The sequence below is a fragment of the Centropristis striata genome, chromosome 18 (genome assembly GCF_030273125.1).
Source record: "Centropristis striata isolate RG_2023a ecotype Rhode Island chromosome 18, C.striata_1.0, whole genome shotgun sequence".
NCBI lineage: Eukaryota > Metazoa > Chordata > Actinopteri > Perciformes > Serranidae > Centropristis > Centropristis striata.
The window spans coordinates 35,519,884-35,543,830 of NC_081534.1; the positions used below are offsets into that span (position 1 = coordinate 35,519,884).

General features: G+C 38.4%; 1 protein-coding gene across 1 annotated transcript in view; it reads left to right on the forward strand.

The window, feature by feature from the left end:
• The window catches only part of LOC131990887 (NLR family CARD domain-containing protein 3-like), a 35,121-nt gene extending 13,015 nt beyond the window's left edge, over positions 1-22,106 (forward strand). The window contains exons 5-6 of the mRNA XM_059356092.1: positions 21,119-21,165; positions 21,379-22,106. Of these exons, the coding sequence (XP_059212075.1) occupies positions 21,119-21,165; positions 21,379-21,965 (634 nt within the window). The 3' untranslated portion in view covers positions 21,966-22,106. The remainder of the gene's footprint in view (positions 1-21,118; positions 21,166-21,378) is intronic.
• The last annotated feature ends 1,841 nt before the right edge of the window (positions 22,107-23,947 follow it).

Genomic DNA, 23,947 nt, shown 5'->3' on the forward strand with positions numbered 1-23,947 from the left:
GATTTCCCATGATACTTGATGCTCTTCACTTTGGACTGAACCACCAGGAAGTGGATGTACATTTCAGTCAGGGTCTTGGGCAGCTCTCCTCCCTCTCTGGTTTTCATCAGCTTCTCCAGAACTCCAGCAGAGATCCAGCAGAAGACTGGGATGTGGCACATGATGTGGAGGCTTCGTGATGTCTTGATGTGGGAGATGATTCTGCCGGCTGTCTCCTCATCTGTGAATCTCTTCCTGAAGTACTCCTCCTTCTGTGGGTCAGTGAACCCTCTGACCTCTGTCACCATGTCAACACAGTCAGCAGGGATCTGATTGGCTGCTGCAGGTCGTGTGGTTATCCAGAGGCGAGCAGAGGGAAGCAGTTTCCCCCTGATGAGGTTTGTCAGCAACACATCCACTGAGGTGGACTCTGTGACATCAGTCAGGACCTCAGTGTTGTGGAAGTCCAGAGGAAGTCGACACTCATCCAGACCGTCAAAGATCAACACAACATGGAACTCTTCAAACCTGCAGATTCCTGCTTTCTTGGTTTCAGTAAAGAAGTGATGGACAAGTTCCACCAAGCTGAACTTTTTCTCTTTCAGCACATTCAGCTCTCTGAAAGTGAATGGAAATATGAAGTGGATGTACTGGTTGGTTTTGTCTTCAGCCCAGTCCAGAGTGAACTTCTGTGTTAAGACTGTTTTCCCAATGCCAGCCACTCCCTTTGTCAGCACTGTTCTGATTGGTTTATCTCTTCCAGGTGGGGCTTTAAAGATGTCTTCTTGTCTGATTGTTGTTTCTGGTCTGTCTGGTTTCCTGGATGCTGTTTCAATCTGTCTGACCTCATGTTCCTTATTGACCTCTGCAGTCCCTCCCTCTGTGATGTAGAGCTCTGTGTAGATCTGATTCAGAAGGGTTGGGTTTCCTGCTTTAGAGATCCCCTCAAATACACACTGGAACTTTTTCTGAAGGTTAGACTTGAGTTCACTGCACACTTCAGCAGCAGTTCCTGAACAAATGAGAAATTAAATTGTTAATTTAATGCTACAATAAATTTCAAAATTTTAAACTCTAGGACATCAAGATCAATTTCATTTCCTCAACCATGAAATATCTTGAGGAAATCAGAACAGATTGTCAGATCAGAATAATTCAGATATAATATACACTTCATCATGTTAAAATTAGAATTTGGAAATGTACTCTTCATTATGTTTCCTCCATTTCCAGTTTCCATCATGTTTAATCTGTTAAAATCCTCTTACTGCTCTGCAGACAGTCAGCCAGCTCCTCCTGCTTCATTCTCCTCAGGAAGTTCAGTGTGATCTTTAGAAATGCCTCTCTGCTGCTCCTTCTCTGCTCTTTATCTTCCCCGTCCAACACCTCCTCATCATCCCTCTGATTCTCTAAGCTTTCTGGGTAATCTGGACTCAGGACTCTCTGGATCTTCTTCAACTCGTTCTTCACAAAACTGAAGATGTGTTCCTCCAGCAACTGGAACAGAATAATATCATTATTTAAATTAGCTGAACACAATCACTTTTATGTTAAAGACAATGCAAATTATTTTTCATAGCACCATACTCAGTGCTAGTATGGGACCACGGGCACTTGTTGATATTGTTTGATAAATCAGTTTATCGTCTGCATATTAGTAAGATATTTCTTGTTTGCTGGCTGTTGCAGAGAAATGGTTACTGTGATTGCACATTTACCGTGAATATGGAGTCCAGGTCAGTTGGATGCTGCTGGGTGGACTGACCACTGGAAACCTCTGGGCTCTGCTGCTGAAACCTGTGGAAAGAATCTTGTGTGTTTCAAACATATTTACACATACAGTCTCTTGAGATGATCGTATTGTGTTTTTACGATGAGCAAAGTCAAATCTACTATGGTTACTAAATCCTTAAACACTTCCTGATGGCACTGATATCTCATTGGACTCAAATGTAACTCCACGTCACTGACTCATGTGTTGTCTTCTGTCTAGATCTTTGCTCGCTAAATGAAATTGTAACAAAACAAAGTTACAAGGGACAGTTGGGTCTTTTATCTTCAGTTTTGTCTTACTACAAACACAGGGCATAATATATGTAACAAACAGTTTAATATCTCATTCAAATACTACTGCTAGATGGTTTCTGGTGAGCACCAGTCTTATCTACAAAAATAAAAGATTTACTCAGATAAATGCTTATCTTTCAACGTCATACACAGATTTTTTATGGAGCTCTTCAATGCCTTGTCTGTGCTTTGACATCTTCTTTATGTCAGAAAATACATGCTGATAAATACAGCTTTTAATAAATGGGTAGAATACTTAATTCTCTTTTTTTTTCAACACAAACACACATAGTTCTGAGTGTAACTCAAATTGCTTCTATGCACAATTTGCCCTGTCCTTATACGCTTTCTGATAGCACCGATATCCTATTGGACCCAAATGTAACTCCACATCACTGACTCATGTGTTGTCTTCTGACTAGATCTTTGCTTGTTAAATGAAATTGTAACAAAACAAAGTGTATGACCTTTGAAGATCGGTCTGGTGTTCATCTTTGAGGTAAATACGTTTATCCATGGACCAGTCACTCTTCATGGACACACAGCTGGGGACTGGGGGGTCTTTTTTCTTCTGTTTTGTCTTACTACAAAGACAGGGCATGATATGTTTTAAAAAACAGTTTCATATCTTGTTCAAATACACCTGCTAGACAGTTTCTGGTGAGCACCAGAGTTTTATCTACAAAAATAAATAATTTACTCAGATAAATTCTTATCTTTCAACGTCATATACAGATTTTTTATGGAGCTCTTCAATGTCTTGTCTGTGCTTTGATATCTTCTTTCTGTCAGAAAATAAATGCTGATGAATACAGCTTTTTATAAATGGGTAAAATACTGAGTTCTCACTTTTGCCCTGTTCTTATACACTTCCTGATAGCACCGATATCTTATTGGATTTTAATGTAACTCTACGTCACTGACTCGTATTGTCTTCTGACTCGATCCTTGCTTGCTAAATTAATTTGTAAAACAACAAAATGTATGACCTTTGATGATCAGTCTGGTGTTCATCTTTGAGGTAAATACGTTTATCCATGGACCAGTCACTCTTCATGGACACACAGCTGGGGACAGGGGGGTCTTTTTTCTTCTTTTTTGTCTCACTACAAACACAGGGCATAATATATTAAAAAAAACAGTTTTATATCTCATTCAAATACTACTGCTAGATGGTTTCTGGTGAGCACCAGTCTTATCAACAAAAATAAATAATTGACTCAGATAAATGCTTGTCTTTCAACATCATATTCAGATTTTTTATGGAGCTCTTCAATGTCTTGTCTGTGCTTTGATATCTTCTTTATGTCAGAAAATACATGCTTATAATTAATGCTTTTATAAATGGGTAAAATACTTAATTCTCACTTTTGTTCAACACAAACACACACATAGTTCTGAGAGTAACTCAGGCCCCGTTTACACGAGGACGCTCGCGGGTAAGAACAACAAAATATTTTATCGGAAGTGCCTTTCGTTTAGACGGTGACGGCGTTTTTGGGGCTTAAAGACGCAAAAATCTGAAACCACCTTCCAAAATGGAAAAGTTAAATACGCTCCGCCGTAGCGTGTCCGTCTACACTGCCAAGACGCAAAACTCTGCTCAGATCTGCTCACGTCACGTATGTGTTTACGTCACATACATGCTCCAGTACAGGAAAATAAACAAACATGTGGGATTATTTCCATGGTGGGACCTTCAAGCTGCTCTGGCAGCTCTAATAAACTTACAGCAGTCTTTCCACCAAATGTACAGGATATGAACAGATAGTATTAGTGAACAGAGAAGGATCTGTAATTACCTCCATCACATTTTGGATGCAGCAATCCGTCGGAGGCGAGCCAGACGGCTGTGAACGAGACCTGGGAGATCTAGTGATGGTGGATAACTTTGTGGAAGGAGTAGCTGATGAAAATGTGTGGCGTGAAAACTTCCACATGCCCAAAGACGCTCTTATGGCTTTAAGTGATGCCGCCTGGCTGCATACAATCGAATTTCACACACTTTTGCGTCACCGTATGCAGCAGATTTCCTCCCGAAAATGCTCGTCTAAACGAGGAATAAAAAGTGAAGACGCGACGCCACTTTTGCGTCTTCTGTTCAGACCGTCCTCATGTAAACGTAGCCTTAAATTGCTTCTATGCACAATTTGCCCTGTCCTTATACGCTTCCTGATGGCACCGATATCCTATTGGACTCAAATGTAACTCCACATCACTGACTCATGTGTTGTCTTCTGACTAGATCTTTGCTTGTTAAATTAAATTGTAACAAAACAAAGTGTATGACCTTTGAAGATCGGTCTGGTGTTCATCTTTGAGGTAAATACGTTTATCCATGGACCAGTCACTCTTCATGGACACACAGCTGGGGACTGGGGGGTCTTTTTTCTTCTGTTTTGTCTTACTACAAACACAGAGCAAAATATATTTAAAAAACAGTTTTATATCTTATTCAAATACTACTGCTAGATGGTTTCTGGTGAGCACCAGTCTTATCTACAAAAATAAATAATTTACTCAGATAAATGCTTGTCTTTCAACATCATATACAGATTTTTTATGGAGCTCTTCAATGTCTTGTCTCTGCTTTGATATCTTCTTTATGTCAGAAAATACATGTTTATAATTAATGCTTTTTTAAATGGGTAAAATACTTAATTCTCACTTTTGTTCAACACAAACACACACATAGTTCTGAGTGTAACTCAAATTGCTTCTATGCACAATTTGCCCTGTCCTTATACGCTTCCTGATGGCACCGATATCCTATTAGACTCAAATCTAACTCCACATCAGTGACTCATGTGTTGTCTTCTGACTAGATCTTTGCTTGCTAAATGAATTTGTAACAAAACAAAATGTATGACCTTTGATGATCAGTCTGGTGTTCATCTTTGAGGTAAATACGTTTATCCATGGAGCAGTCACTCTTCATGGACAAACAGCTGGGGACTGGGGGGTCTTTTTTCTTCTGTTTTGTTTTACTACAAACACAGCAAATTATATATTTAAAAAAACACCAGAGTCTTATCTACAAAAATAAATAATTTACTCAGATAAATCCTTATCTTTCAACGTCATATACATTTTTTTTTATGGCTCTCTTTAATGCCTTGTCTGTGCTTTGATATCTTCTTTTTGTCAGAAAATACATGCTGATAAATACAGCTTTTTATAAATGGGTAAAATACTGAATTCTCACTTTTGTTCAACACAACACAAACACACATATAGTTTTGAATGTAACACAAAGTAGTGCTTCTATGCACAATTTGCACTGTCCTTATACACACTGATGGCACCGCTATCCTATTGGACCCAAATGTAACTCCACGTCACTGACTCATGTGTTGTCTTCTGATTAGATCATTGCTTGCTAAATTAATTTGTAACATTACAAAATGTATGACCTTTGATGATCAGTCTGGTGTTCATCTTTGAGGTAAATACGTTTATCCATAGACCAGTTACTCTTGATGGACACACAGCTGGGTTCACGTCCAGGTCCAGGAGAGTCTGGTCTGTTCAACACAAACACACACAGAGCTTTGAGTGTGAATAATGATGGTGGAGTGATTTGAGTGCTGAAGAGTCCTGGACAGTTAGAGATCCTCATCTCACCTCTGAGCTTTGGTCTGGCTGTCATGTTCCCCACACAGAGTGGTTTTAGAGGGACGGACTCCCTCCTCTCTGTCCTCACACTGATCCATAGCAGAGTCCACACCTTCACACAAACACAACAACATGCTCAGTCATTACAACAAGCTGCTCATCACAGAGCCACTTAACTGTCACTCAGACTCAAACATAAAAAAGAACTAAAATGTATTAAAAAATAACTTTGTAGTGTCTTTTTTAATTTAGTTCAAATTTAAATCAATCAATCAAATTCACTTTTATTTGGAAAGCTATTTAGACATTTAAAAAAGTGGTAAATGGACAATAACATACTCATGCTAAAACAGTTAAATCGTGTCACAACAACAGAATGAAACACATGTTGAGAGAAGGAGTAAATCTTTTTGACTAAAGCATAGCAGTTCTTATATGTAAGAGGGCAAAAAGTTGTTAAACCTTAACCTGTCCTCATTCAAGATAATGTATTCAGTTCAATTTCCAATTCAATTTCATCCATATAGAGCAGAATCACAAATCACAGATTTGCCTCAAAAGGCTTTATAGACTGTACATGTTACGACACCCTCTGTCCTCTGACCCTCGCAGTGACCAAGGGAAAAAGGAGAAACTCTACAAATTCTTAAAAAAGGTTTAAACCTTAAGTTCTTAAAACAAAATAAGGCTGCAACATTTTAATGCACCACAAAAAAAAAACATTCTGTCGCTGCTCCGAGCCTTTGGAACATTTTACCTTTGCACATCAGGCAGGCCTCCTCACTGTCCGCTTTTAAAAGAAATCTTAAAACCCAATTTTATTCATTGGCTTTTAATTCAACATGAATCTTTGTTCTGTTTTATTTGTTTTTATTTGTTCTTTGTGGTTTTTTAAAATTAAGATTGATATTAAAATTAAGACTAATTTTAAAATTGATATTCATTTTAAAACCCACTTTTATTCATTGGTTTTTACCCAGCATGAGACTTGTTTTGTTTTAGTTGTTTTTGCTTGTTTTGTTTTTATTGTTGGTCTGTCCTGCCATGTACAGCACTTTGTATCAGCTAACGCTGTCTTAAAGGGCTCTATAAATAAAGTTTATTTTTATTTATTTATTTATATTTACAAAATGTAATTTTGGGCATGCAACATTTTACAATTGTTGATGATATTAAACAACCAATTTCTGCCTGTTACAGACTGAAATATTGGCATAAATATTGTTCTTTCATGGGTATGCCCCATCTCTCTCTCTTCAGGGCTGCAGACCTGATTGAGTGTAATCATCAATATGGAACATACCTGGGACACACCATGCTTTAAGAGCCACAGCAGCAGCCAGATCTTGTCGAACCCCCCTTTTTTAGTGCCTTTTGATTTCCTTTTTTTCTTGTTTTAACATCTCAACACCCACACAGCATGTTTTCACTCCTCCAAAGCTACTCTACTTACTCTACAGATGTTTTTGTTGCTAATAGATGACGTCATTCTGTTACGGTGTGTCTCCAACTTTTTTGTTGTACCTGTCTAGGTGCTGGACTGTGTTTTATTTTGATGGTAAGTGTTTTAATCAGAGTCAGTGATAAAGATGTTTGTACAGAAGTCTATGTGATTATATGGTTTGTGAAAATATAACCTTGAACCTTATCACACAGTAAACACATCAGCTACAATAAAAAAAATTAATGATTGAAAGATTAAAAGAGTGTGCTTGTGTAGTCCATCTGACTAAATGGAAAATGTATTGCTACAGTACAAAAAGTATGTTCAGTTTATGTCATATTATCTATGTAGCACAAATATCCTGATTGTCATTACTTTAAATCATTTATATTTGTCTTCTGGTGTCTGCAGCTTTCTGCTATGTTATATAAGAAAAAATAATAATAATAAAAAAATGTTTTATTCCGATGTGTGTTTTTTAGGATGCATCATTGCTTTTACCAAGAAATAAAGAGATATTTAATGGTTGTTTTTAAGATCATGAGTGCAGTGTGACCCTTGAAGCTGTTACAAAACTTCTGATGTCATACTTCAATAAATATTGCGCTTCATTTACAATAAAAAAAGAAAAGGAAAAAAAATCTGATTCAGGCAGTTTTTGCATTTTTCAGTATGTAAACATAACATAATTTTGAATTTTATAATATATTAATGGGGTTTCTGAGCTGCGTCAATGTTCAAAAAATTAAAACAACCACCTCTATTACTATAGATCCGTTTAAAAGTGACACAAACAGGCTGAAAACTGTTGGTTACGTTACCTTCTGAGGGTGAAAATCATCTGCATCACGCTGATGAGTGAAGGTGAAATTAATCCAAACCAACCAGAGAATCAAGAGCAAACATGTAACTGAAAGCAGGAGGTTTTCAAAGGTCTGTATATTCACACAGTCTCAACTCTCTGAATTCATCTTAAGACTCAAGTGTTCTTTAAAGAAATATGATCACGGAGCAGCTCTGAACTTTGGAGTGAACTCAAGTTAAACATTAACAGAATAAATCCTTATCAAAGCATCATAAAGATCTACTGATAGTTAGCAGGATGATACGTCCTGCCACACTGCAAATATAGCTCAGGAACACAAGTTCAAGCTGACAGTTTGAACTCCAAATTTCTCAATCGAGCATCTGCGGGATGTGCAAACAAGTGTGATTCATGGAGGCCTCGCCTCACACCTTACAGGACATCGAGGATCTGCTGCTGATGTCTTGGTGCCACAGCTCACCTGCTGGTTATAATGTGTATGTACCAGGAAAACCCTCAGACTGGAGGTTTGGGAGGACTGACGAAAGCTTCTCTCTGAGAGGTTACAGGAGGTCAGCAGATAGAGGAATTGACCAAAAGCAATTTAAAATAATCTAAACAATTTATTTATCCCATACATGATGTTAAATTACTACCATCACCACAGACCAATACTCACCATATCCATCACTATAGACCAATACTACTATAATCATTACCATCACCATCATCACTACTACTATCACCATCACTGTAGACCACCACTACTATCACCATCACTATAGACTCGATGTTGATCTGTTTAGTACAAATACTATCTGTTGCTTGTTTATACTGTCCTAATAAACACACAGTATTCACATACACTGACCTTATATAATTTGTAGTCTCAAGTTAAATGAAAACATTCTGAATGATGTTTATAGTGGAACTGTTCCTGGATCAGCTCCGGCATTCAGAGTTGATCTGGTGGGAACCAGTGTCTCATGTTTGCTGGACTTAGTGTTTAAAAACAGTTTCTTTGAACACTAAGGGTAATGCCAAAGCTCTTAATGTTCGCCTCCTCTATCCTCTATCCTCGCTTGAACCGGAAATTCTTTCGCGGGCGCCATCTTTAAGACCGTCCCAAAGCTCTTATTTGTGATCGGAGGATAGAGGATAGAGGATAGAGGAGGCATATCGGAGGAGGCACAAGCGAGGATACACGAGAGAATCCTATGCGGAAGTCTTTTAGCGGTGGCCCCGCCCCCTGACTCGTTGAATAGACGCAGCAGCTGATCGGACTGATGTTATACATCAACATCGCTGTAGTTTGATACCGGAGTGAAGACAGATCACAGATTAAACCAAAGTGTGTCACCACAATTTTTATATTTTATTTATATGATTCACCATGTAATTAAAATCTGTTTTATTGTGACTCTGAACAACAAAAACACCACAAACATATTTCTACATTTATAATAAATTAAGAGAAACATCGCTCTAGAAGTTTTTTTTCCTTTTTCCTTTTTTTCGTTTTCGTGATCTGTTTTTTCCACCGTACAGATTTATTATGGATATAATATATATATATATATATATATATTAAAGTTTAAAAAAAAAAAAACAGTAGAGAGTATGAGAGTCTGTCCGTCAGCAAGAAACACTTTTACATTGTTTGTCATTTTCATCAGTCCCACGCGAGGCTGATCATTACTGAGTGACATAATTTACATTTTACCTTCATCATCTAACCTAATAAAATATTGGCCGGTGTTCAGCGGAAACAATCATGTTCTGGGATATTAAATAATTAATTTATCACCAGGATCGTCTACTACGACGGCGTATTAGGGCCATATATGAAAAAAATAAATAAATAAGTAGGAACCCAGGGGAGAGGGACCCAGCCACCATGGCATGATTAAAAACAGATAACATGAGGTGATGGTACTACATCAGCACATTTCATTCCTTTCTACCTGCGGGATGTCTCTTCTTCTCCATCACTCGCTCTGTTTAAGGTGTTTTATCAGAGTGATCCGACTGACGCTCCCTCCTCCTCGCGTTCACACGGAGCGCTCTCTTTCAGACCTCCTCTGCTCCTTGTTGACAGTTACAGTGTGTAACGTTCGTCTAAACTTTTTTCACAGCAGCAGGTTTATTGTTCCCAGCCTTCATTCCTCATGGTCATCCTCATGTGATGCGTCTTTACGCTGCCATGGAGCCGGTTTATGGAATCTTTATTCATCTTTGAAGTGTGTGTGTGTGTGTGTGTGTGTCTGTGTGTGTGTGTGTGTGTGTGTGTGTGTATGTGTGTGGCACCGGACGGACCCAGTGAGGCATGGACCAGTATTACCCCCCTCCCCTGGGTCGGTTTTTTTTTCATACTTGGCCCTAATAGTCGTCCTAATATATACAGAAGCAAATAATAATAAATAAATAATATGAAGGCATTCCCGTGCCCCTGAGCTGGACACAGTTCCCAGTATAAATACACAATGGAGGTTGTTATTCATGTGCAGGTGTTTGTTAAACAGAGAAAACACTTATTCTTATTATTATTACTATTCTTATTATTCTTATTATTATTCTTATTATTAGTGCATGTCTCCAGCTGTTAAAGCGACTGACAGCTGATCCAGCTGTGATCCGCTCCCGCCGTCATTAGAAACAGACGTCGTTTCACGTGACTCTCCGGAGGGAAGGACGTCCCATGTCTCTTAAATCGTTTCCTCTCTCCTCGCTTCCCTCACTTGCGTCTCTCCATCATCCCCGGTGGGCGGGACTAAGACGCAAGTGAGGGATGCAGGGATGCGAAATAGACGACATGGGACGCACCCTAAGTCTGAACCAAGTAATCAAGTTTGATAGAAAATATTGAATCATTTACATCCCAAAGCAGAGGTGTCCTGTAGTTTCCTGATTAAGTGCTTAAAATTGTTGGTAGACATTGAGGAAAAATGCAAGACTTGTGTGATCCAAAGTGCTGCTTTATTAAATCTCAAAGCTGATCTTTATCTCATCAGATGGTTAGTAAGCACCTTCTAGTGGACAGGTAACAGAACTACACCATCTAATCAGTGATTTGTCTGTTTGTGTTTCTGGGATGAAGTGAAAAACAGGATGAAACAAGACACTGTCTCAAGACCAGTGGACAACTGATTTGAACTAAGAAAGCATAATATTTCATCCATCAGATACAACAAACATAACAACAGTAACTACATCAATAATTAGCTAAACAACTCAGGCAAGTAAGGGAGTGGAACAAGGAAATAAAAACACTTTAATCTGCTGACATCTCCCACTGGTTAGACTGGTTTTCACGTCACTCTGTTTTATTTTTAGACTTGGACTGTGAAGTTATTAGGGTGTGACGGCGTCCTCAGCTCAGACGCTCACAGACACCAGGACTGATGAAGACGAAGACGAGCAGCTTCTTCTCTCCCAGAGTTTCCTCCACACATGAAGGTGGAAAGTGTCTGTAAGTCGACTTTGATCACATCGTGCTGCGTCACTGTTTAACTGCACAGGAGGAATGTTTCTTGATGCTGATTGGCTGTTTTTAAATATATATGAATTATTCTGCAGAATTTCTCTGAGTTAAAGAAAAATGGTTTTATAAAGATTTAACAGTAACGTTTGTGTTTCTCAGGTAGAATCGACACTTTGATTGTTCACATCAGTGAAAAATGTCTGGAATGTCTGAACTGGTCTGACAGCTTGGATCCACTTGGCTCAGGTAATTTTATCTTTTGTCTGTGTCTCTGTTCAGCTTTTGTGTCTCACCTTTTGTCATTACTTAAAGATTCAAAGAATCAGACCTTGATTTTCTCTCTGCACCCATGAAACCATAAAGAAAAAAAAAAATCTTCAGGATGTCACAAAAGTTAGGGGTTTTACATCGTAGCATTTTTTAAAAATATTATTGCAATCAAGAAATTTGTCCATGCACTAAAACAATTAAAGCATTTCTGTAGTGTATAAGCTGTAGTTCTTTTCAAGGTGTGGGAGCAACATGAAAATAAAATCATCTTATTAACTACTTAATGTTTATTGTGGAACTGCTCCAGGATCAGCTCCAACATTCAGAGTTGATCTGGTGGGAACCAGTGTCTCATGTTTGCTGGACTTTGTGTTTAAAAACAGTTTCTTTGAATATTAAGTTTGAACAGAGTTATCCAGTTTGATAGAAAATACTGAATAATTTACATCCCGAGGCAGAGATGTAGAATCTATCCCTAGGATTGGTTCAGCGGAGGTCGAGCATCACCATGGTACATCAATAAGAATGTAGGAGGGACAACTGATGTTCCTGTTTAAGCCATTTATTGTCACTATGCACACATTTAGAGCAATAGGAGGTGCTGAGGCTTGAGGGTTATGGTTTCTATAAATGATAAACAGAAAAACAAACAAGAATTACAATACAGTTAACCAATATATAACATCACACTTAATTAGGTACCTAGCAAACAATGAATACTAGTACTCTAACCAGGGGGGTTAGGGGTAGGCCTACCACTGCTGAAATTATCGAGTACTCCATAACAAAGAAACATTAATTTAACAATTACATAACATAAGAAATTCAACATTCTAAATTAGGTTATAAAGATTATTGCATTTCCTTAAGAGCTACAATTAACAGATCATGTGCACTTACACACAATATTATGTCTGTAGTATCAAGGCAAACAAACAAGATGATGATTATAGCATTTACCAATCTATACTGGTCTAACATTTAATCACATCCAATCTACAAATAACCATTAAAGAACATCAACATATGAAGAAAGCAGTAAACTCACTTTATCACTCACAACCATAGGTTTGTATCTGAGTCACAGGGACAGAAGCCTCACATGCTGCTTCCTGTTGCTGCCAGCCAGAACAAAGGAAATGGGCGGGACATATAGAGTAGAGCATTGATTAGGAGGGAGTGAAGTCAGGTGAGAATGGGTGGATCCATGCCATGGAAGTAGGTGGAGCGTTACTGAATAGTATGGCTCTATTCTACAAGAGGTGTCCTATAGTTTCCTGATTGTTGAGTGCCTTAAAATGTAGGGCGGACATTATTTCGGAAGAATGCAAGACTTGTGTGATCCAAAGTGCTGCTTTATTAAATCTCTAAGCTGATCTTTAGCTCATCAGATGGTTAGTAAGCACCTTCTAGTGGACAGGTAACAGAACTACACCATCTAATCAGTGATTTGTCTGTTTGTGTTTCTGCGATGAAGTGAAAAACAGGATAAAACAAGACACTGTCTCAAGACCTGTGAACAACTGATTTGAACTAAGAAATCATAATATTTAATCCTTCAGATACAACAAACATAACAACAGTAACTACATCAATAATTAGCTAAACACCTCAGGCAAGTAAGGGAGTGGAACAAGGAAATAAAAACTCTTTAATAGGCTGACATCTACCACTGATTAGACTGGTTTTCACGTCACTCTGTTTTATTTTTAGACTTGGACTGTGAAGTTGTGAGGGTGTGACGGCGTCCTCAGCTCAGACGCTCACAGACACCAGGACTGATGAAGACGAAGACGAGCAGCTTCTTCTCTCCCAGAGTTTCCTCCACACATGAAGGTGGAAAGTGTCTGTAAGTCGACCTGAAGTGAGTTCAGCAGGTGAGAATCCTACCAGAGGAATCAGTTAATGTTTCATCATCAGGATCACTTTGATCACTTCGTGCTGCGTCACTGTTTCACTGCACAGGAGGAATGTTTCTTGATGCTGATTGGCTGTTTTTAAAAGTATATACCTGAATTATTCTGCATAATTTCAGCTTGGATCCACTCAGCTAAGGTGTGTTATCTGTGTCTCTGTTCAGCTTTTGTGTCTCACCTTTTGTCATCACTTAAAGATTTAAAGACACAGATCTTGTTTTCTCTCTACACACATAAACCCCTAAAATACTTTTTGTTCTTCAGGATGTTACAAAAGTTCGGGGATTTACATCTTAAGACTTATTTTCATTATTGAGAACAATACATTTGTGGATACAGTAATACAAGTAATGCATTTTTTGTCCTGTATAAGCTGTAGTTTCCTGAAACAGCAACCTGAAAATAAAATCATCTTATTAACTTTTTTTTAAGTTATAGTGAACAACACATTGATTGGAAAGGGCACATTTTGACAATGTAGAATAAAGTCCTAGTCCAACTTGTCAGAACTGGTCTGACAGCTTGGATCCACTTGGCTCAGGTGTGTTTATATTTCTTAACTGTTAATACTCTGATGTTATGTGTATAAATGAAGTGTTAAGTGGTTAAATGCAGACATCTTCTAACACTGAGACCTGGTTTAACTGAACAGACTTTAGCACAGTCCAGGTCTCAACTGTCCCAGAGGCTTAAAGAACCTGGATGGATGGAGCATTTTGTGCCATTTTTAAGAGGCTAACAAATGAAAAACGATGTTGCATCTGAATTAAAATCAGTCCAAGATGCACAAATGAACAAAATACCTTTGTACCTGTGGTCACACCAACTCACATTGGCCCTCATTTATCAAACGAGCGTAGAAACCAGCTCAGATCTGATCGTATATTTGGTCTAACGACAGGGTTCATGTGTGATTTATCAAACGATCGTATCTCTCCAATCACAGCGTAAATATGATCGGCTGTTGATAAATGTGGCAGTGTCATTTAAATACTATGCGCTAGATTCAGACAGCTCAGAGTTTACAACACCAAAAGATGCAATACGGCCAAAAAGAGTTTCCTCTCTCTTTTTTTTAAGTCAGCTTTATTATCAAAGTGCACCATTACAAATAACAACAGGAGGAAATAGACATTTAACAGAAATACGCAGCGACGGAGGTTTATGACATAAAAGTACTTATAGTGGGGCGGATTAGCTCAATATTTTACAACAATCGTTCACTTTGTGATAAAAGCATGAAATTTGGTAGATGTGTTGGTGAATATGTTTCGAACAAATCTGGATATTGGTCCACCTCAAAAGCGCCCCCTAGTGGCCGTGGCAGGCATTTGTTATACGAATAAATCAATGATGAATAAAAACTGCCCTTTTAATAATACCAACTGGTGATGAATTGTATATTGTTGGAAAGCCTGATTAGTCACCTTTACAACGAGGTACAGCTTGTAAGGATCGTGCATTCATGGAATGAGCAACGGGGCTAAACGTGTGGGTAGCACCCCCCAAAAATGTGCATCCCCTGTGTAGTGGGGCGGATTAGCTGAACAATCGTTCATTTTGTGATAAAAGCATCAAATTTGGTACACTCATTGCTGAATACATGTTTAATGAATCTGGATATTGGGCCATCGCAAAAAAAATTCTGATGGCTGTGGCGGCCATTTTTTAAAAATGGCCATTTAAAAGCGGCCATTTTTAAAAATGGCCGCTGGTGGTTACTGGCGAGGAATGCTTTGCCTACCCTACAGCTGCTGTTTCATGTTTTCAGCACCACAAATATAATTTAGAGACATGTTAAAGTGACAAAAGCTTTATTACAGTCTAATAGGAAAGAACATTAACTTTGTATAACATTTTATTAGGTCTTGATATTCCCATTCACAGGCTACAGCCTGCTCTTTGGCTTGTATTCTTCTGTTGCTCCTTAAAAAGAAAAAATAATTTTCAATATTGTATGACCTGCAACAATAAAAACAAAACACAGTTAGACAGAGAAAAAAATCATACATTTTAAAAATTCTACTAGGGTTACTTGTAGCAGGTTACTCTTTCTGGCAAAATCCTTGTACTGAGGTGTGTGACTTAGTCAGGCGGCTTAGCCAAATAAAGGGGACACGCCGGACAAGAGCACCACATTTTTTCCACATACTCTCTATCATTATAGGTTTCAATTTTTAGTAGGCGCCACTTCATCAAGATTGCGGTGATGGCAGCCATATAAAGTCTATGAGAAATGCTATATCTTCCAAGCCACTTAGAAGGTCAATCTTGGTGTCAAAATATACATTTACTGGGTCCAGGAATCAATAAAGCTATTGAGAATATCACTAGATGATTATTTGATCAAATAGATATGTTCATTTTCACTCAGACTGGGCAACTCGCTTCAAGTGCTGCAGCAAGGAATCCTGAGTTGAAACTGTTTGGAATAAATGTTCATGGGAGAGTGTGGATTAGCTGCCATGTACACTGCTCAAAACAATCAAGGGTACACTTTCATCTCATGTCAGATCTTGATCAACAAATTATTTACAGTGAGTCATCCAGTGATATTCTCAATAGCTTTAAATGATTCTTTGACCCAGAAAATGTATATTTTGACACCAAGATTGACCTTCTAAGTGGCTTGGAAGATATATTGGTTCTCATAGACTTATGGCTTATATGGCTGCCATCTCCTATCTGCAATCTTGATGAAGTGGCTCCTACCAAAAGTTGAAACCTTTGGTGATAGAGAGCATGTGGAAAAATTTTGGTGCTTTTGTCCGGCGTGTCCCCTTTCTTCTCAAATCTGGTCCTAAGCCGCCTGACTAACTGTGATGGAGTTATAAAATACATTTAAAAAAAGATTAAAAAGAACCACATGGGCAAAGGAGACATTACATATAGTGTGTGTGTGCCTTTGTGTGTGTGTGTGTGTGTGTGTGTGTGTGCCTGTGTGTGTGTGTGTGTGTGTGTGTGTGTGTGTGCAGAGAGGGATGTCCACATTCCACAGGACATAATTTAACAGTGTCTTATTAAGCTTTCACACCCAACAGCCACTGATACATGTTCCAAGCTAACTAGCTAGCTTAAGTACCTATTTTTGCTATCTTGCTAATTTACTTTTCCGCCAAGGCCCATGATGATTGTTTTTCTCTTTAGCCTTTATGATGTTCATAGCATATTTTATTCATAATTATAACAGGTGAAATAAAATATTTAGACATACCTTGATGGACAGTCCACTGCACTGCTTGTCCCAGGAAGCAAATGCTAGCTAGCTTATTTGCTAGCTAGCTCAATGGCTAGTCCGATTGTGGTGGGGCAGGAAAAATAACTGAAAGAGTGTCTAACTGGATTTTCGTTAATTTAATATGTGTATTTACATTTTTTTAATTTACGTTTGTATATTTAGTTTAAATTTTTTAAATATTTTAAGAAATAATTTAAATATTTTTTGTAATTTTAACGAAGAAAATGATTGCTATGGCCACTAGGGGGCGAATTTGCGATGGCCTAATATACAGATTTGTTTGAAACATATCCACCAACACATCCACCAAATTGTGTGCTTCTATCACAAAATAAGCAATTCTTGTGATTTATTGAGCTAATCCGCCCCACTGGGGATGCACATTTTTGGGGGGTGCGACCCACACGTTTAGCCCCGTTGCTCATTCCATGAATGCACGATCCTTACAAGCTGTACCTCGTTGTAAAGGTGACTAATCAGGCTTTCCAACAATATACAATTCATCACCAGTTGGTATTATTAAAAGGGCAGTTTTTATTCATCATTGATTTATTTGTATAACAAATGCCTGCCACGGCCACTAGGGGGCGCTTTTGAGGTGGCCCAATATCCAGATTTGTTTGAAACATATTCACCAACACATCTACCAAATTTCATGCTTTTATCACAAAGTGAACGATTGTTCAGCTAATCCGCCCCACTATTATAGTTTTAAACTCAAACAAGTTTAGTGAATATTTTACATTTTGAGCACAGACTTAAAAGTTTTCACATCTTTTTGGTTGAAGGAGGTAAACAATGTTTTAAAGTGAGTTTTAATCAAAAGAAGAGGAATTTCTCAGAGTCAGAAAGTGAAACGCTGACGTCCAACAGCTGCAACAACAAACTGGTTTAGTTTGGCAGCAGAAAAAGAGAAAAGGAAGGAAATCAGTGGTGCTGTCAGCAGAGGAGCAGAGTAGCATCCAAATATTTCACATATACATCATGATATATAAAGCCTAATAGTCTATATAATATCCAAATATAGTTATTATTATGATGGAGAAATAATATTCACTTCTTTACATTTAATAATAATTCTGTCATCAACATTTAATATCCTCGGCCAGTATTCTGGTTAAAGAATTTCATGGTCGCAGGGTGTATTTATTTTAAGTGATGTTTTCATGATAAATGATGTTTTAGTGATAAATGTTTTAATGATAAATGATGTTTTAGTGATAAATTATGTTTTAATGATAAATGATGTTTTAATGATAAATTATGTTTTAGTGATAAATTATGTTTTAATGATTAATGATGTTTTAGTGATAAATGATGTTTTAATGATAAATTATGTAGCTTAAACAAGCTTTGGTTTGTCACCATTAAAAACAAAACAGCACAGAGTTTGATCAGCTCCATCGATACAACAGTCTCAGATCAGTTCTCAGACTCAGACGTGTGGACTTCATGCTGACTCTAACCTGCGTAACGAGCTGAGAGCAGACTGAGTTCTGATCCTCACGTCCAGACTGATAAACACCGAGCCTTGTAGAAATGATCGTACGCCACTTTACGCTCACTTTCTGTCGTACACTTGTTTGATAAATGAGGGCAGTTGTGTGTCATTAGTCAGACTAGCAAGTGATTCATCTGTCTGAGCTGAGCTGGTTGGTTAGCACCATCCAGTGGACAGGTGACAGAGCTACACCCTCTCATCAGGGAAGTAGGGCTGCAACTAATGAACGTTTTTATTACAAACAAATCTGCCAATAACTTGAAGCAGAAAAGCTAAACAAAGGGCTGATTGAAATACTTTATACAATGAGAACAAGAATTAGCTCAACACCTAATGAAGGAGTGGAACAAAGAACCCTCTCTTTTTCTGTTGATTAATTAGTCCACTAATGTTGCAGCTCTGATCTAACAGCTGTAGAAAACTGAATATATTTTGCTTAAAACTAATAAACTATCTTCATCATAACTCAGTCTGTATCTTTGAGGTGACTATTTATTTTTGGCATCTTTTGGATCTTTGCAGGGAGAAAAGATGGCGACACCTCGAGGGGTCCTCTTAGGAATTTTAAAAGATTTGGGAGCTGAGAACTTTAAAGAATTTAAGTGGTTCCTGCAGCAGCAGGGGGAGCTAGAAGGCCTCCCAGCAATCCCAAAGAGTCAACTGGAGGATGCAGACCGCATGGAAACCGTGGATGAGATGTTTAAGAACTACAGTATAAACACGATGCAAGTGACCAGAACAGTTTTAGAGAAGATAAATCAGAATGAACTGGTGAAGAAATTATCAAACATCTCCTTCAAACCTGAAGGTAAGTCAGAATCATTATTCATTTTAAAAATGGATGTAACAAAGATTGAAGTTGTAGATTACAGAGACTTCAACAAACATGAGGTGTGTAGTTAACGTCTCTCTGATCTACAAATATAGACACGTTTGAGGATCCACGCTGCAGACTGGACCGTCTCAGGTATGGACAGACAGACAGACAGACAGACAGACAGACAGACAGACACGTATGGACACAATACAGAAAGGACAAACAAAACCATTGACAGAAGATAAAATGTCATACAGCAGTTTTAACTTAAACTTCTTCATTTCAATACTAAATTTAGAAAACCGTGAAAAAGAAAAAAGAAAAAGGAAATACAGTTAGCAGTAAACATAAAAACATCATTATGATTGTAATGAAATATAAAAAAAACTGTTCTATTGTATAGATATTGTTTGGTCTGAGGGTTTTCCTTCACTGATTGGGTTCCTGGTCCAGCTACCACTGTAGTCCAACTTTATTTCTCATATGCATCATAACAGAGAAGCAGTCTCAATAACTAATGAACCCTCTGATCCACAAACCCCTTTGACAAGCCAAAATACCCCAAATCATATCCAGAAACTATAAAAACAGCAATATTAGTCAGATCTCCAGGTTTCCTACGGTCCTTGACATGACCTCACATTGGCCCTCATTTATCAAACGAGCGTAGAAACCAGCTCAGATCTGATCGTATATTTGGTCTAACGACAGGGTCCACGTGTGATTTATCAAATGATCGTATCTCGCCAATCACATCGTGAGAATGATCGGCTGTTGATAAATGTGGCGGCTCGAAACATGCGTAATTTAAATACCACGTCCTAATATATATAATATATATATAATATATACCCGATTCAGAAGACTCGCCTTCAGAGTTTACGACACCGAAGGGCGCAATACGGCCAAAAAGAGGATTTTTTCACCCTTTAAAGTCAGCTTTATTAGCAAAGTGCACCGTTACAATTAACAATAGGGACAATATAGACATATTACAGAAATACGCAGCGACGGAGGTTTATGAAATAAAAGTACTTATAGTTATAAACTAAATAAAGTAAGTTCAAGAAGTTTAATTCAAGTTTAATTCAAGAAGAAGAGGAATTTCTCAGAAAGTGAAACGCTGACGTCCAACAGCTGCAACACAACAAACTGGTTTTGTTTGGCAGCAGAAAAAGTGAAAAGGGAGGAAATCAGTGGTGCTGTCAGCAGAGTAGCGGACTATTTAACTCCCGGCGAGGTTTGAGTAATTACATCGTGATATATAAAGCCTAATAATCTATATAATATCCAAATATTACTATTATTATGATGGAGAGATGTTATTGACCTCTTTACATTTTGTAATAATGATGTCCTAGTCTGAGGAGCGTGTGACAGCGATGATTGGAAATGTTTCTATTCGGGCAGCACCGCTGGCTAATAATAATAATAATAATAATAATAATAATAATAATAATAACAGTAAACAGCAGAAGACAACAACATTTAATATCCTCGGCTGGTATTCTGTTTAAAGAATTTCACGGTCGCAGGGTGTATTTATTTTTGGATTATGTTTTAGTGATAAATTATGTAGTCTAAACATGTTTTGCTTTGTCACTATTAAAAATCAAAACACCACAGAGTTTTATCAGCTCCAGGCATCGATACAATAGTCTCAGATCAATTCTCAGAATCAGACGTGTGGACTTCACGCTGACTCAAATTTGCTACACGAGCTGAGAGCAGACTGAGATCTGATCGTACCCTCCGCTCACGTCCAAATTGATAAATGCCGAGGCTTGCGTAGAAATCATCCTACGCCCACTTTACGCTCACTTTCTGACGTACGCTTATTTGATAAATGAGGGCCATTATCTTTTTGAAGAGTTTCAGCCTGTTTCTCTGTCACACTGACAAACTGAGGAGCTCTGCTTCATGTTGAACAGCAGTTAGGACTCATGTTGGATAGAAAATCATTGTGACTGTGTTTCTTCCTCCAGGGTGGACCATGGTGGAGAGCACAGGTTAACACCTGGTCTGAGGAAGTGTAAGTGTGGATTACATTTGACTAATGAAGACAAAACAGATTTAAATACAAAGTTAATAGTTGTGATATTTATCCTTTAAAACATGACTGACAACATGTGTCATCATTAAACTTTATAGAAATGATCAACATCAGGACACGAAGAAAGAATAAACCCTTCAGGTGTGTCTGATGATAAACTGCTGCTGTGTTGTGTCTTTTTCTCTCCATCAGATTTCTGTCAACTCACACTGGACACAAACACAGTAAACAGAAACCTCAAACTGTCTGAGAACAACAGGAAGGTGACATATGTTGCAGAAAAACAGTCATATCCTGATCATCCAGAGAGATTTGACTCCTGTCCTCAGCTGCTGTGTAAAGATGGTCTGACTGGTCGCTGTTACTGGGAGGTCGAGTGGAGAGGAACAGTTACTGTAGCAGTGAGTTACATAGGAATCAGGAGAGGATACAGTGACTATTGGTTTGGAATGAATGATCAGTCCTGGAGTCTGTACTGCTCCAATGTTGGTTACTCTGGATTATTGGTCAGGCACAATAAGAGAGTATTCCACCCCTCCTCCTCCTCCTCCTCCTCCTCCTCCTCCTCCTCCTCCTCCTCCTCCTCCTCCTCCTCCTCCTCCTCCTCTGGTAGAATAGGAGTGTATGTGGACTGTCCTGCTGGCTCTCTGTCCTTCTACAGAGTCTCCTCTGACTCACTGATCCACCTCCACACCTTCAACACCACATTCACTCAACCTCTTTATCCTGGATTTGGTTTACTGTCCTCTTGTGCCTCAGTGTCTCTGTGTGGTCTGTAGGACGGAGACGACTTCCTGTCATTTGGTCTGAATGTTGGATGAAGCTTCACTTTGTTTAAAATTTGACTCTCTGATTGTTTCTTTAATGTCTCAAATGTTTTCTTCTTATAAACGGTGAAATGATCTCAGGGCTGAACTCTGATTTTCTCTTGAATCCAGTTTTTTTTGGAGCAGTGTCTTGTAGCTGCTAATGTCTGTCGTGATTGATCTCAATAAAGGTTTAAAGACTCACGAGAACAGCAGCTTCTAACAAATGTAAATCTGATTCTGTTTTAAAGAGGAATAAAGACATTACCTTCACAATCCAGAGTCATTTTCTCATGTTCAAAACCAGATGTCTTCTCATATTTATCTTCAGGATTTTCTGATTTATGGAATGATAAAAGTCAAAATCTTTGAATCAAATTTGTCAACAAAACAATCAGAAAAGAATACCAGTACCAACAATAATAATAATAATTAAGATAATAATAATAATAACTAGGCCTAACTATCGAGGGAGGCCACGTCGGGCACGGTGCAGTGGTCTCAGTCCCTATGCATCCCAAATGGTCTCCTACCACTGTGTTCGGGGCAGGTGTAAAACATGTTACTTGCTGTTGCCAGCAGGGGGCGCTATGACTGTGTGTCAATATTGACATGTGGGTGTGTTCAGGGCTGGACCCTCATCACGTGTGTGAAATTTGGGACAGATTGGACAATGTATAGTCAAGTTATCCAGTCTGGTGTTAAATGGTGAGACGCCATATTTTGTCACCATGCCACGCCCACAAAGTGTGACCGTTGGGAAAGATTTGAATAACTTTTGATCCCAAAGGCCTTGTGATGGTACTGAGCAAGTTTGAAGTTGATTGGGCAAAATCTGTAGGAGGAGTTCGTTAAAGTATGCGACCTGGAAATGGCCAAAAGCGCTGAATATTGCGATATTCAAACCAAGATGGCGGACTTCCTGTTGGGTTTGAGGTATGGCTCCAAGAGGCTTTTTGGTGTGTCTCTACATGATTCATAAGTGTACCAAATTTCGTGTCTCTACGTGAAACCTACTGCTCGGGCTAGGTGTAAAACATGTTACTTCCTGTAGCCAGCAGGGGGCGCTATGACTGTGTTTCAATATTGACACATGGGTGTGTTCAGGGCTGGCGCCTCATCATGTGTGAGAAATTTGGGACAGATTGGACAATGTATGGTCACGTTATGCAGTCTGGTGTTAGATGGCGAGACGCCATATTTTGCCGGGATGCCACGGCCACATAGTGTGAAGGTGACTAAAGGTGTTGATAAGTTGTGTTGGCCAAGGCCTTGTAATGGTACTGACCACGTTTGAAGTCACTGGGGTTAAATCTGTTGGAGGAGTTATGTAAAGTATGCATTGTGGTCATTTTATGAAAGGGGGCGGGGATAAAGCATAAGGGGCGGGGCTTGATGAAAGATTGTTATTTAGAAGTGTTAAAGGCTGGACTCTGATGAAGCATGAGATCTTTGGACCAGATGGGACAAAGAATGTAAAAGTTATAAAGATCTTGTAATTTATGGCGAGACGCCATATTTTGCAGCCATGCCACGCCCACATAGTGTGTGCGTTGGTAAAGCTTTCAATAACTTTTGATCCCAAAGGCCTTGTGATGGTGTTTTTAATCATGCCATGGTGGCTGGGCCCCTCTCCCCTGGGTCCATATTTTTTTTTTTTTTCATATATGGCCCTAATACGCCGTCGAAAATGACAATGTAAAAGTGTTTCTTGCTGACAGACAGACTCTCATACTCTCTACTGTTTTTTTTAACTTTAATAATATCCATAATAAATCTGTATGGTGGAAAAAAGCTTCTAGAGCGATCTTTCTCTTAATTTATTATAAATGTAGACATATGTTTGTGGTGTTTTTGTTGTTCAGAGTCACAATGAAACAGATTTTAAGTACATGGTGAATCATATAAATAAAATATAAAACTTGTGGTGACACACTTTAGTTTAATCTGTGATC